We start from the raw sequence: 15,064 nt of genomic DNA on the forward strand, positions 1-15,064 counted from the left end.
TGGTTAATAGAGCATCGCACCTGTCCCATGTGCAAATTGGATGTTTTAAAATTCTATGGTTATGTGGTGGGTGATGAAATCCATACAACACCCTCACCCCGACATATGCCCGCTAATAATACAGCGCCTTTAGATGATACAGATGTGCCTGTAGTAGTTGTAGGTGTAGTGCCCACATCCCATACCAACTCATTATTATCATCAACATCAGTAGCTGCAGTCAATAGCAGTAGTACTAGTAGTAGTAGCAATAATACTCCCAGTAGATTAGTGCCACCAAGCTAGTGTAGAGACACAAACGATTACAACTATAGAGCCACACAGCAGTAGGGAAGATATTATTGAAACACATATGCAAAATTATCATAGACCACCAGCACCTGCAGCAGCAGTAGATGCTGTAGATAGTAGTTATAATTATAATAGTAGTAATAGTAATAATTTAACAAATAGTGATATTAATCAAGCCTGGAGCACGGGTTTTATACTGCAGCAGCAGCAGCAACAAGGTCAAGTTAATACTGGCAGTCATTTGGTGACTGATGTCTAAAATATGTAGCAGTTGTTTAGGGTACCAGTGCAAGTAACTAGAGCTGCCAATAGCAAAAAAAACAAATGAAGAATTTAGTAGAAGAAATTTTTTGGATTTTTTTTAATTTGTAGATTTTGTTTAAGTGCTAAGAGAAATGCTTTGCTGTGTTATGTAGGTACTTGAGCTACTGAGAGAACTATAAACTAGACTATTGACTAGGCTACAGTCTAGACTATTGGTTAAACTATAGCATAGACTATCGATCGGACCATATTCTAGACTACTGATTCGACTGTAGTCTGGATTACTACACTATTCTAAGTTCTAAGTTAAGTTCTAGTTCAGTTCTAGTGCAGTTCTAGTTCAGTTCTAGTTCAGTTCTAGTTCAGTTCTAGTTCAGTTCTAGTTCAGTTCTAGTTCAGTTCTAGTTCAGTTCTAGTTCAGTTCTAGTTCAGTTCTAGTTCAGTTCTAGTTCAGTTCTAGTTCAGTTCTAGTTCAGTTCTAGTTCAGTTCTAGGTTCAGTTCTAGTTCAGTTCTAGTTCAGTTCTAGTTCAGTTCTAGTTCAGTTCTAGTTCAGTTCTAGTTCAGTTCTAGTTCAGTTCTAGTTCAGTTCTAGTTCAGTTCTAGTTCAGTTCTAGTTCAGTTCTAGTTCAGTTCTAGTTCAGTTCTAGTTCAGTTCTAGTTCAGTTCTAGTTCAGTTCTAGTTCAGTTCTAGTTCAGTTCTAGTTCAGTTCTAGTTCAGTCTAGTTCAGTTCTAGTCAGTTCTAGTTCAGTTCTAGGTTCAGTTCTAGTTCAGTTCTAGTTCAGTTCTAGGTCAGTTCTAGTTCAGTTCTAGTTCAGTTCTAGTTCAGTTCTAGTTCAGTTCTAGTTCAGTTCTAGTTCAGTTCTAGTTCAGTTCTAGTTCAGTTCTAGTTCAGTTCTAGTTCAGTTCTAGTTCAGTTCTAGTTCAGTTCTAGTTCAGTTCTAGTTCAGTTCTAGTTCAGTTCAGTTCTAGTTCAGGTTCTAGTTCAGTTCTAGTTCAGTTCTAGTCAGTTCTAGTTCTGTTCAGTTCTAGTTAGGTCTCTAGTTCAGTTCTAGTTAGGTCTCTAGTCCAGTAAACTTCGTAACCTTAAAGCTTAAAGCTCCCCAGTGTATTTACATTTCTGGAATAGATTTTTGTTTCAAGCTCCTGCTGCTGTTGTATTCAATATGTATTTTTGAGCTTTTTGAGTTTTATTTGTAGTTATTTCTTAAAAAAAACACAAAAATATTGTAAATATTTGTTTATTGTATATTTTTTTTATAATTTAATCATAATTATTAATTTTTTGTAATTTTAAAATAGTTTTAGTTTAAAAAATGGCTTTAAACTGATCCCAAAAATCAATACTTAAGAGTTCTAAGACTTGAGACAAGAAAGAAAAATATATAAAAAATCGAGTTATAAGTTTTATAACCTACTAATTATAATTTAAGTTTAAACATAATTTAAGCTAAAAAAAACAATTTTTGTACACCTTATAATAGTTATAGTAGTGCTAAAACGAAATTAAAGATGAAAAAAAAAAAACTTTAAAATTAGTAAAAAAATTTGTCAGCGTCTTAAAGAAAAAGACTACTAGTCATTTATATAAAAAATACACGAAAATTTAAATAATTGCTAAAATTCGCTGAAAAAATTTAATGTAAATAATCTTTAATTTAAGTTTAACATTTTTTCTAAAATCTATAAAAAAAGTATTACCGAGAAAATACGATACTAAATAAGTTAAATAACTAAAAAATACAAAAAAAAAACAACAATTAAATGTCGAAAGAAATATATGTTTAAAAAACTAAAAATAATTTATAAACTGCTTTTTTAATTGGTCTATTGTTTATAGCTAGAGCTTAAATTAGAGCTTTTAGTAAACAAAATTACAAAGCTTTGCTTAAATGTTTCAACTGCTGTAAGTTTTCACATCATTCACCTAATGCTAGAGAGATACACATAAATTTCATTAAAATCAAAAGCTTTTAAGAAAAAAGCTTATTTTTTAATTCAAAATCTGTGACAATAATATTTCATTTATTATCTGGGAATCAAATTTGTCGTTAAAAATCTTTGTTATGCCAAAGATTTTAGCAAAATAAAGTTATTACGAAATAGAAAGCTTTTATTTAAAGACTATAGACTAGATTATACTATAGACTAGACTATACTATAGAATAGACTATACTATAGACTAGACTATAAACTAGACTATAGACTAGACTATCGACTAGACTATAGACTAGACTATAGACTTGACTAGTCTATAGACTAGACTATAGACTAGACTATAGACTAGACTATAGACTAGACTATAGACTAGACTATAGACTAGACTATAGACTAGACTAGACTAGACTATAGACTAGACTATAGACTAGACTATAGACTAGACTATAGACTAGACTATAGACTAGACTATAGACTAGACTATAGACTAGACTATAGACTAGACTATAGACTAACGACTATAGACTAGACTATAGACTAGACTATAGACTAGACCTATAGCCTAGACTATAGACTAGACTATAGCTAGATTTAGACTAGACTATAGACCTAGACTATAGACTAGACTATAGACTTAGACTACTAGCACTAGACTATAGACTAGACTATAGACTAGACTATAGACTAGACTATAGACTAGACTATAGACCTAGACTATAGACTAGACTATAGACTAGACTATGACTAACTATAGACTAGACTATAGACTAGACTAGAGACTAGACTATAGACTAGACTATAGACTAGACTATAGACTAGCCTATAGACTAGACTATAGACTAGACTATAGACTAGACTATAGACTAGACTATAGACATGACTATAGACTAGACTAGACTAGACTATAGACTAGACTATAGACTAGACTCTAGACTAGACGATAGACTAGACTATAGACTAGACTATAGACTAGACTATAGACTAGACTATAGACTAGACTATAGACTAGACTATAGACTAGACTATAGACTAGACTATAGACTAGACTATAGACTAGACTATAGACTAGACTATAGACTAGACTATAGACTAGACTATAGACTAGACTATAGACTAGACTATACTAGACTATAGACTAGACTATAGACTAGACTATAGACTAGACTATAGACTAGACTATAGACTAGACTATAGACTAGACTATAGACTAGACTATAGACTAGACTATAGACTAGACTATAGACTAGACTATAGACTAGACTATAGACTAGACTATAGACTAGACTATAGACTAGACTATAGACTAGACTATAGACTAGACTATAGACTAGACTATAGACTAGACTATAGACTAGACTATAGACTAGACTATAGACTAGACTATAGACTAGACTATAGACTAGACTATAGACTAGACTATAGACTAGACTATCGACTAGACTATAGACTAGACTATAGACTAGACTATCGACTAGACTATAGACTAGACTATCGACTAGACTATAGACTAGACTATCGACTAGACTATAGACTAGACTATAGACTAGACTATAGACTAGACTATAGACTAGACTATAGACTAGACTATAGACTAGACTATAGACCTAAGACTGACTAATGACTAGACTATAGACTAACTATAGACTATACTATAGCTATAGACTATACTATAGAACTAGACTATAGACTTAGACATAGACTATACTATAGACTAGACGATAGACTAAACACTAACATAGACTAGACTATAGACTAGACTATAGACTAGACATGACTAGACTATAGACGAAGACTATGATACTAGACTATAGACTAGACTATAGACTAGACTATAGACTAGACTATAGAATAGACGATAGACTAAGACTATAGAATAGACTATAGACTAGACTATAGACTAGACTAAGACTAACGAGAGATTAGACTATAGACTAAACTATAGACAGACTATAGACTAGAACTATAGACTAGACTATAGAATAACTATAGACTATTATATGACCTAGTCCAGACTATAGACTAGACTATAGTCCAGGCTATAGACTAGACTATATTCCAGACAATTGACTAGACTATAGTCCAGACTATAAACTAGACTATAGTCCAGACTATAAACTAGACTATAGTCCAGACTATAGACTAGACTATAGTCCAGACTATAGACTAGACTATAGTCCAGACTATAGACTACACTATAGTCCAGACTATAGACTAGACTACAGTCCGGAATATATACTGCAAACTATAGACTACGCTATAGTCCAGACTATAGTCTGTTCTGTAGTATTGTATGGACTACAGTCTAGTCTATACTCCAGACTTCAGACTAGACTATAGTACAGGCATTAAACTAGCCTATGGTCCAGACAACAAACTAGTCTAGACTATAGACTAGATTATAGTCCAGATTATAGACTAAACTAATCTATAGTCTATTCTGTAGTGTGGTATACACTACAGTCTAGTCTATAGTCTGAACTAGTCTATTTATTTATTCTATGAATTAATATAGCTTATGCTTGAATGAACCTGATCGAAGGTCGTCAAACTAGTTCAATAACTAGTTTAAGTAAAGTGTTTAATAAAAATTCCCTTATTTACTCATTTAGTTCATTGGCAGTGAGGAAAGTATTTTGGAATATCCGGCAGAAACAACTCCAGCCGATGCTGCAGCAAACAGTTCAGTCAACAGTAGTAATGTAAGACCTACTGGAGCTTTAGCTGATCTCATAAGAAGTCGTGATTTTGTTATAGACTTTCCCAGAGTATTTGTGTTGGAGGGTGGTAGTGAAACACGACGTAGAAGTTCAATTTTCAATGAGGGCCTACCCGAGAGATCACAGTCATCGATGGGTTTGGCTCAAGCTAAAGATTGGATGTGTACGGTGGCTAATAAGTTGGAAGAGCAACATGGTTTAAGGAGAGCCCGTAAAAATAGCCAAAGAATGGAAATGCAGGAGGTATGATATAAATTTTGCATCAAATTTATGAACATTTTTTGATTTTCTTTAACCGTTAATAGAACTTATTGAGTGTACGTCAAGAGTCCATGAAAATGCGCCGTTCCCGTTCCACAGAAGGACGCTACTGTGTGCGCCGAGAAGCCGAAACTCCTGAAGCAAAATCAAACAACAATGAATTGGAAGTGGAAGGCGCCTGCGGTGTATCTAATGGTCAAAGTACCTCGAATTCCTCTTCTACTAGTAGACGTAATAGCAACTCTAATCCCTTAAGTCATTTACAACCAGTAGTGTCCTTAAAATTCGATATTTTAAATAAACGTAGAAAATCCATTACAACACGTCGAGCGAGTGATGTTAGTTTAAAGCCTTTGGTGCAAAATGAAAAGGAAGGGGAAGCAGAAGTAGAAGTAGAAGCAGCACAACCTATAGCGGTTGAGGATAATTTGCCAAGTATTACTATAGAAATTGTTGATGAAAATAATCAATAGTTAGGATATGTTAATTAAACATAGTCAACAGAAACGAGTCCTGAAAAATATTCTTAAACAAGTGCTTTTAAATTAGTTATAAAATTTTGAATTAGTGAAATGTTAAATATTTATAATTAAGAAGAATTTAATGGAAATAAAATGAAAAGTATTAAAATTTTTTGTTTTCATATCTGGGACAAAAATAAAAATTAAGCAAAAAAGTGGTTAATTTATAGATTATTTTTAAATTATAGAATTAAATTCATTCACAGTAGTAGCAAACAACATACACCATTAATAAAATGGTTTTTGTCTGTGCTAAAAAAACTAATGTTGCGAATTAGTTGTTGCCTTCACTAATAGAGACTATGGTGAGTTAAATTTAACAGCCTTAAGGTATGCACTACTTTTCAGAATAGAGGTAAAATTGAGATGTAAAAATTATAGAGTTGGATAGCAAACCAATTTGTCTTACAATGGACTCTAGAATGTACCACAGATTAGACTGTAGTTTTCACTATAGACTAAACCATAGACTGGAAAATAGACTAGAAAATAGACTAGACTATAGACTAGAAAATAGACTAGACTATAGACTAGACTATAGACTAGACTATAGACTAGACTATAGACTAGACTATAGACTAGACTATAGACTAGACTATAGACTAGACTATAAACTAGACTATAGACTAGACTATAGACTAGACTATAGACTAGACTATAGACTAGACTATAGACTAGACTATAGACTAGACTATAGACTAGACTATAGACTAGACTATAGACTAGACTATAGACTAGACTATAGACTAGACTATAGACTAGACTATAGACTAGACTATAGACTAGACTATAGACTAGACTATAGACTAGACTATAGACTAGACTATAGACTAGACTATAGACTAGACCATAGACTAGACTGTAGACAAAACTGTAGACAAGACTATATACTAGACTATAGAGTATATTAAAGACTAGACTATAGACTAGACTATAAACTAGACTATAGACTAGACTAGACTAGACTATAGACTAGACTATAGACTAGACTATAAACTAGACTATAGACTAGACTATAGACTAGACTATAGACTAGACTATAGACTAGACTATAGACTAGACTATAGACTAGACTATAGACTAGACTATAGACTAGACTATAGACTAGACTATAGACTAGACTATAGACTAGACTATAGACTAGACTATAGACTAGACTATAGACTATAGACTAGACTATAGACTAGACTATAGACTAGACTATAGACTCGACTATAGACTAGACTATAGACTAGACTATAGACTAGACTATAGACTAGAACTATAGACTAGACTATAGACTCGACTATAGACAGACTATAGACTAGACTATAGACTAGACTAAGACTAGACTATGACTAACTATAGACTAGACTATAGACTAGACTATAGACTAGACTATAGACTAGACTATAGACTAGACTATAGACTAGACTATAGACTAGACTATAGACTAGACTATAGACTAGACTATAGACTAGACTATAGACTAGACTATAGACTATACTATAGACTAACTATAGACTAGACTATAGACTGACTATACTAGACTAGACTATAGACTAGACTATAAACTAGACTATAGACTAGACTATAGACTAGACTATAGACTAGACTATAGACTAGACTATAGACTAGACTATAGACTAGACTATAGACTAGACTATAGACTAGACTATAGACTAGACTATAGACTAGGCTATAGACTAGACTATAGACTAGACTATAGACTAGACTATAGACTAGACTATAGACTAGACTATAGACTAGGCTATAGACTAGACTATAGACTAGACTATAGACTAGAATATAGACTAGACTATAGACTAGACTATAGACTAGACTATAGACTAGACTATAGACTAGACTATAGACTAGACTATAGACTAGACTATAGACTAGACTATAGACTAGACTATAGACTAGACTATAGACTAGACTATAGACTAGACTATAGACTAGACTATAGACTAGACTATAGACTAGACTATAGACTAGACTATAGACTAGACTATAGACTAGACTATAGACTAGACTATAGACTAGACTATAGACTAGACTATAGACTAGACTATAGACAAGACTATAGACTATAGAATAGACTATAGAATAGACTAGACTATAGACTAGACTATAGACTAGACTATAGAATAGACTATAGAATAGACTATAGACTAGACTATAGACTAGACTACAGACTTGACAATAGACTAGACTATAGACTAGACTATAGACTAGACTATAGACTAGACTATAGACTAGACTATAGACAAGACTATAGACTAGACTATAGACTAGACTATGGACTAGATTAGAGACTAGACTATAGACTAGACTATAGACTAGACTATAGACTAGACTATATACTAGACTATAGACTAGACTATAGACTAGACTATAGACTAGACTATAGACTAGACTATAGACTAGACTATAGACTAGACTATAGACTAGACTATAGACTAGACTATAGACTAGACTATAGACTAGACTATAGACTAGACTATAGACTAGACTATAGACTAGACTATAGACTAGACTATAGACAAGACTATAGACTATAGAATAGACTATAGAATAGACTAGACTATAGACTAGACTATAGACTAGACTATAGAATAGACTATAGAATAGACTATAGACTAGACTATAGACTAGACTACAGACTTGACAATAGACTAGACTATAGACTAGACTATAGACTAGACTATAGACTAGACTATAGACTAGACTATAGACAAGACTATAGACTAGACTATAGACTAGACTATGGACTAGATTAGAGACTAGACTATAGACTAGACTATAGACTAGACTATAGACTAGACTATATACTAGACTATAGACTAGACTATAGACTAGACTATAGACTAGACTATAGACTAGATTATAGACTAGACTATAGACTAGACTAGACTATAGACTAGACTATAGACTAGACTATAGACTAGACTATAGACTAGACTATAGACTAGACTATAGACTAGACTATAGACTAGACTATAGACTAGACTATAGACTAGACTATAGACTAGACTATAGACTAGACTAGACTATAGACTAGACTATAGACTAGACTATAGACTAGACTATAGACTAGACTATAGACTAGACTATAGACTAGACTATAGACTAGACTATAGACTAGACTATAGACTAGACTATAGACTAGACTATAGACTAGACTATAGACTAGACTAGAGTATACATTCGACTATACACTGAATTGTACACTAGACAACACGATAGTACACTATGAATCCTTGTTTTTTGTCAAGTTTGTAGTCACATTGTTGATTTTCCTCTAATTTTTGTCATGAACCATAATATTACGTCTTTATTAAAATCTTTGCAACTCTTTGCCCCTGCAGCATTAAACTATTTAAAACTAAAAAAATCTCCTGCCACTAACACTAAACACTAATAGAGATACTTAAAGTTAAACGGCTCGTATTCGTACAACCAAAAAGATTGTAATCTCTCTTCAAAAAAGAACAGTACACATATTAATAAAATAATAACAACAAATTGCTAAAGCAATAAAATACTAGAAAAAAAAAGATGATGTTCGTTCAACAAATGTATGTATGTGTGTTTAGTAGATATGCTCAAAAAAATGTTTCCAGAAGATACCCGCTGAAAATGAGACTGAGTTTGTATACTATTAATTTCCTTTAATAATTTATTGGGAGCTATGGAAATAACTTTAGTATCAAGTAAGTCTCTAGTTTAAAAGTTGGAGCAACCATACTTTCCCTATACTACATACATATGCAAAAGTAATCGTTATATGTATAATACGTATAAGTAATAACAATTCAATTTTTTCTTGTTTTTGCCCTAGTGAATCCTAGAAAATTCATTCCAAAACACACACATGTTGCTTTTTTAAGCTTCCAGGCAACCAAAATACAATAAAAACAACCACAACAACACACATACTCTGGTTAGTGTTTTTTGCATTGGTAGTTATGTATGTTTGTGTGAAGGCCTAAAAGTGTTTTAAAGTGTTGCAACAACATCTGTCGCTCAACTGTGGCCGAAAAAATGCTTTAAAAAGGTCTGTGCTTTAAATAAATGAACAAAAAGGAGAAACTGCTCAAAAAACATCACGTACGTGATGTTTTTGGTTCATATTGTAGGGAGTAGAGAGCACGTGAATTTCTGTTTTGGGTAATAAAGCCAAAAAAGAAGAACAATAATTTTTATTAAAAATGTTTCTTTAAAAAGCCGGAGAATGGCAAATATTTTGTTGGTATTTGAAGATATTAAATGTGCAGAAACCACACATGACGATACACGCAATATTCCTAGTCGAAACTAAACTATAGACCAGACTAGAATATAGTGCTGACTATAGACTACTAGAGACTGTAGTACAGACTGTAGACTAGACTAGACTATAGAGTAGACTATATTCCAGTATACGGAGTAAACAATAGTCCAGACTACAGAGTAGACAATAGTCCAGACTCTAGAGTAAACTATATAGACTAAACTGTAGTCCAGACTATAGTCAAGACTAGAGACTTGACTATAGTCCAGACTATAGACTAGACTATAGACTTGACTATAGTCCATACTAGACTAGACTATATTCCACACTATAGTCCAGACTATAGATTTGACTATAGTCCAGACTATAGACTAGACTATAGTCCAGACTATAGACTAGACTATAGTCCAGACTATAGACTAGATTATAGTCCAGACTATAGACTAGATTATAGTCCAGACTATAGATCAGACTATTGACTAGACTATATTCCACACTATAGTCCAGACTATAGACTAGACTATAGTCCAGACTATAGACTAGACTGTAGTCCAGACTATAGACTAGACTGTAGTCCAGACTATAGACTAGACTGTAGTCCAGACTATAGACTAGACTGTAGTCCAGACTATAGACTAGACTGTAGCCCAGACTATAGACTAGACTATAGAGTAGACTACAGTCCAGACTATAGACTAGACTACAGTCCAGACTGTAGACTCGACTACAGTGCAGACTATAGACCAGACTATAGAGTAGACTATAGTCCTGACTATAGTCTAGATCATAGTCGAAACTAAACTATAGACCAGACTAGAATATAGTGCTGACTATAGACTACTAGAGACTGTAGTACAGACTGTAGACTAGACTAGACTAGACTATAGAGTAGACTATATTCCAGTATACGGAGTAAACAATAGTCCAGACTACAGAGTAGACAATAGTCCAGACTCTAGAGTAAACTATATAGACTAAACTGTAGTCCAGACTATAGTCAAGACTAGAGACTTGACTATAGTCCAGACTATAGACTAGACTATAGACTTGACTATAGTCCATACTAGACTAGACTATATTCCACACTATAGTCCAGACTATAGATTTGACTATAGTCCAGACTATAGACTAGACTATAGTCCAGACTATAGACTAGATTATAGTCCAGACTATAGATCAGACTATTGACTAGACTATATTCCACACTATAGTCCAGACTATAGACTAGACTATAGTCCAGACTATAGACTAGACTGTAGTCCAGACTATAGACTAGACTGTAGTCCAGACTATAGACTAGACTGTAGTCCAGACTATAGACTAGACTGTAGTCCAGACTATAGACTAGACTGTAGTCCAGACTATAGACTAGACTGTAGCCCAGACTATAGACTAGACTATAGAGTAGACTACAGTCCAGACTATAGACTAGACTACAGTCCAGACTGTAGACTCGACTACAGTGCAGACTATAGACCAGACTATAGAGTAGACTATAGTCCTGACTATAGTCTAGATCATAGTCCAGACCATAGACTAGGCTATAGTCCAGACTATAGACTAGACCATAGACTAGACTATAGTCCAGAGTGTAGACTAGACTAGACTATAATACAGACTATAGACTTGACTATAGTCCAAACTCTAGACTAGACTATAGTCCAGACTACAGGCTAGACTATAGTCCAGACTATAGACTAGACTATAGTCCAGACTATAGGCTAGACTATAGTCCAGACTATAGACTAGACTATAGTCCAGACTATAGACTAGACTATAGTCCAGACTATAAACTAGACTATAGTCCATACTATAGACTAGACTATAGTCCAGACTATAGACTATACTATAGACTAAACTATATTCCAGACCATAGACTAGACAGTATAGTCCAGACTATAGGCCAGACTGTAGACTAGACTATAGACAAGACTATAGACAAGACTATAGACAAGACTATAGACAAGACTATAGACTAGACTATAGACAAGACTATAGTCCAGACTATAGACTACACTATAGTCCAGACTATAGACTACACTATAGTCCAGGCTATAGACTTGACTATAGTCCAGACTATAGACTAGATTATAGTCCAGACTATAGACTAGATTATAGTCCAGACTATAGAATAGATTATGGTCCAGACTATAGAATAGATTATAGTCCAGACTATAGACTAGATTATAGTCCAGACTGTAGACTAGACTATAGTCCAGACTATAGACTATTGACTTTATTTCAGACTTTAGGTTAGAGTATATATAAAGACTATAGACAGTAGTCGAGAATAAATACTAGACTATAGTTCCGCATTCAGACTAAATTCCAGACTATAGATTAAACTATATACTAGACTATAGTCCTGACTGGTCCTTAGTTTGTACGGTAATCTAGTAATAAAGAAAATTTATATTATTCCTTGTTTAGTTATTTCCAACTCTTTTCTTCTTTAAAAATGAAATCGTGTACAAAACATCTGTATTATTATTATCAGCATAATTATTAAGATCATCAGCTAGTTTACTACTCTCCCCTTTGATCTTTCATATTACACAAAACTGGGGCTAATTATGTTTATTCAATAATATTTTTTTTTCTTTCAACCATCATTCAATTCCTTTTATATTTCCGCGCTTTATAAGTATTTCAATATTTATTTCCCTGCAACAAAAAAAAGACTTAAACCTAACATTACATTTCCTTCTTTGCCAAAATAAATTCTCTATTAAAGTAAGTTCTTCTTCTCCATGAGATGATCACTCCAAACAAATGATTAATATTATACAAGTGGCTCGCGTACATATTTTTGCCTCCCAAACAAATTCCTATAATTTGTACATTCCAAATAATATTTATACGCCTTAATAGACATCAACACGTTTCGGTTTTGTTTTCAATTCCTTTATTTTTTTTCGCCTTATTGCGCCAATCTCAACACTATCATACAATTCAATAACATTATTTTTTGTTGTTGTTCTTACCAAAATTTATAAAAAGTGGAATATGGTCAAATAAAACATTAAGCAATACAGATCAACATCTGTGGCAGAAGAAATAAGGCAAATGTTCGATGTACCAACGAATGTAGAAAAGAACTCCTACCAATCATGAGGAATCTACAGAAATCAAAAATGAATGTTGGAAAACGTACAAAATGTTCGAAGTTTATGTCGTACGTGCTCCTTTGATCGTGGGATATTTTACCTACATACCATTAGGCTACTACTCTGTGCTCACTAGTCACTGACTCACTGGTTGCATTACTACTGACGAGACATTACTATCACCATCAGCATCGGCAGCCGATATACATGGAAGTAAAATAATAGATCATTTAAAGGAATGCGATCTTCGTGCAAACATTTCAAATCGGATCCAACAGATTTAAAAGCTTTTTCATAAAACATATCACTGAAAAGAACAGCCATAGAATTGGACTATCACATGGACATGATGACGTTTCGAAATCTTAACTGATTCATTCCTTTCAATATCTGTTTAACTTAAGCTTTTAAATTTGCCTTACTGGTGATCACTCATATTAGTTATTGAGTAAATGCGTGTGTTTATTTCCTAAAATCCAAATTTATACCAAAATGTTTATTACCCCTACTTCTTGATTTATTATATAGAGTTCTATAATGCTTTGTGTTAAACCTCGACTTTCAAACGCTTTTTCTAGATTATAGACTAGACAATAGTCCACACTATAGACTATATCATATTTCATATGAGAGACTACACTACAGACTAGACTATATAGATTACAGACAAGACTATAGGATAAACCATAGACTAGACTATAGGCCAGACTATAGACTATACTATAGTCCAGACTATAAACAACACCATAGTCCAGACTATAAACTAGACTATAGTCTATACTATATACTAGAGTGTATTCCAGAATATAGACTAGACTGTAGTTTAGACTATAGACTTCACTATAGACTAGACTAGGCTATAGTCAAGACTATAGTCCAGACTGTAGACTAGACCATAGTCCAGACTATAGACTAGACCATAATTCACACTATAGGCTAGACTTTAGTCCAGACTGTAGACTAGACCATAGTCCAGACTATAGACCAGATTATAGTTTAGACTATAGTCCAGACTATAGTTTAGACTAAAGTCCAGACTATAGTTTAGACTATAGTCCAGACTATATTTTAGACTATAGATTAGACTATATTCCTGACTATTGACTAGATTATAGTCCAGATTATAAACAAAACTATAGTCCAGACTATAAACTAGACCACAGTCTAGACTATATACTAGACTGTATTCCAGAATATAGACTAGACTGTAGTTTAGACTATAGACTAGACTAGGCTATAGTATAGAATATAGTCCAGACTATAGACTAGACCATAGCCCAGACTATAGACTAGACCATAATCCAGACTATAGACTAGACCATTGTCCAGACTATAGACTAGACCATTGTCCAGACTATAGACTAGACCATTGTCCAGACTATAATCAGACTATAGACTAGACTATAGTCCAGACTATAGACTACACTATAGTCCAGACTATAAACTAGACTATAGTCCAGACTATAAACTAGACTATAGCCCAGACTATAAACTAGACTATAGTCCAGACTATAAACTAGACTATAGCCCAGACTATAAACTACACTCTATTCCAGACTATAGTTTAGACTGTAGTCCAAACCATAAACTAGGTCCAAAACCATAAAGTCCAAATTATAAGGCTATAGTCCAGACTATAGACTAGGCTGTATTCCATACTATAGACTAGACTATAGTACATTCTATAGGCTAAAGTATAGTACATTCTATA

General features: G+C 33.4%; 1 protein-coding gene across 1 annotated transcript; it reads left to right on the top strand.

Annotated features, from left to right (window-relative positions):
- Positions 1 to 6: 6 nt before the first annotated feature.
- LOC119604269 lies at positions 7 to 6,094 on the top strand (the record flags this gene model as incomplete). The annotated part of the gene is made up of 3 exons (XM_037956775.1): positions 7 to 66; positions 5,102 to 5,452; positions 5,515 to 6,094. Coding segments are annotated over 3 exons (840 nt in total), but the record flags the coding sequence as incomplete, so codon positions are not given.
- Between the last annotated feature and the right edge of the window lie 8,970 nt (positions 6,095 to 15,064).

Source organism: Lucilia sericata, unplaced genomic scaffold (genome assembly GCF_015586225.1).
Source record: "Lucilia sericata isolate MDLA Ls3-8-SP2 unplaced genomic scaffold, ASM1558622v1 Contig000376F_arrow, whole genome shotgun sequence".
Lineage (NCBI taxonomy): Eukaryota > Metazoa > Arthropoda > Insecta > Diptera > Calliphoridae > Lucilia > Lucilia sericata.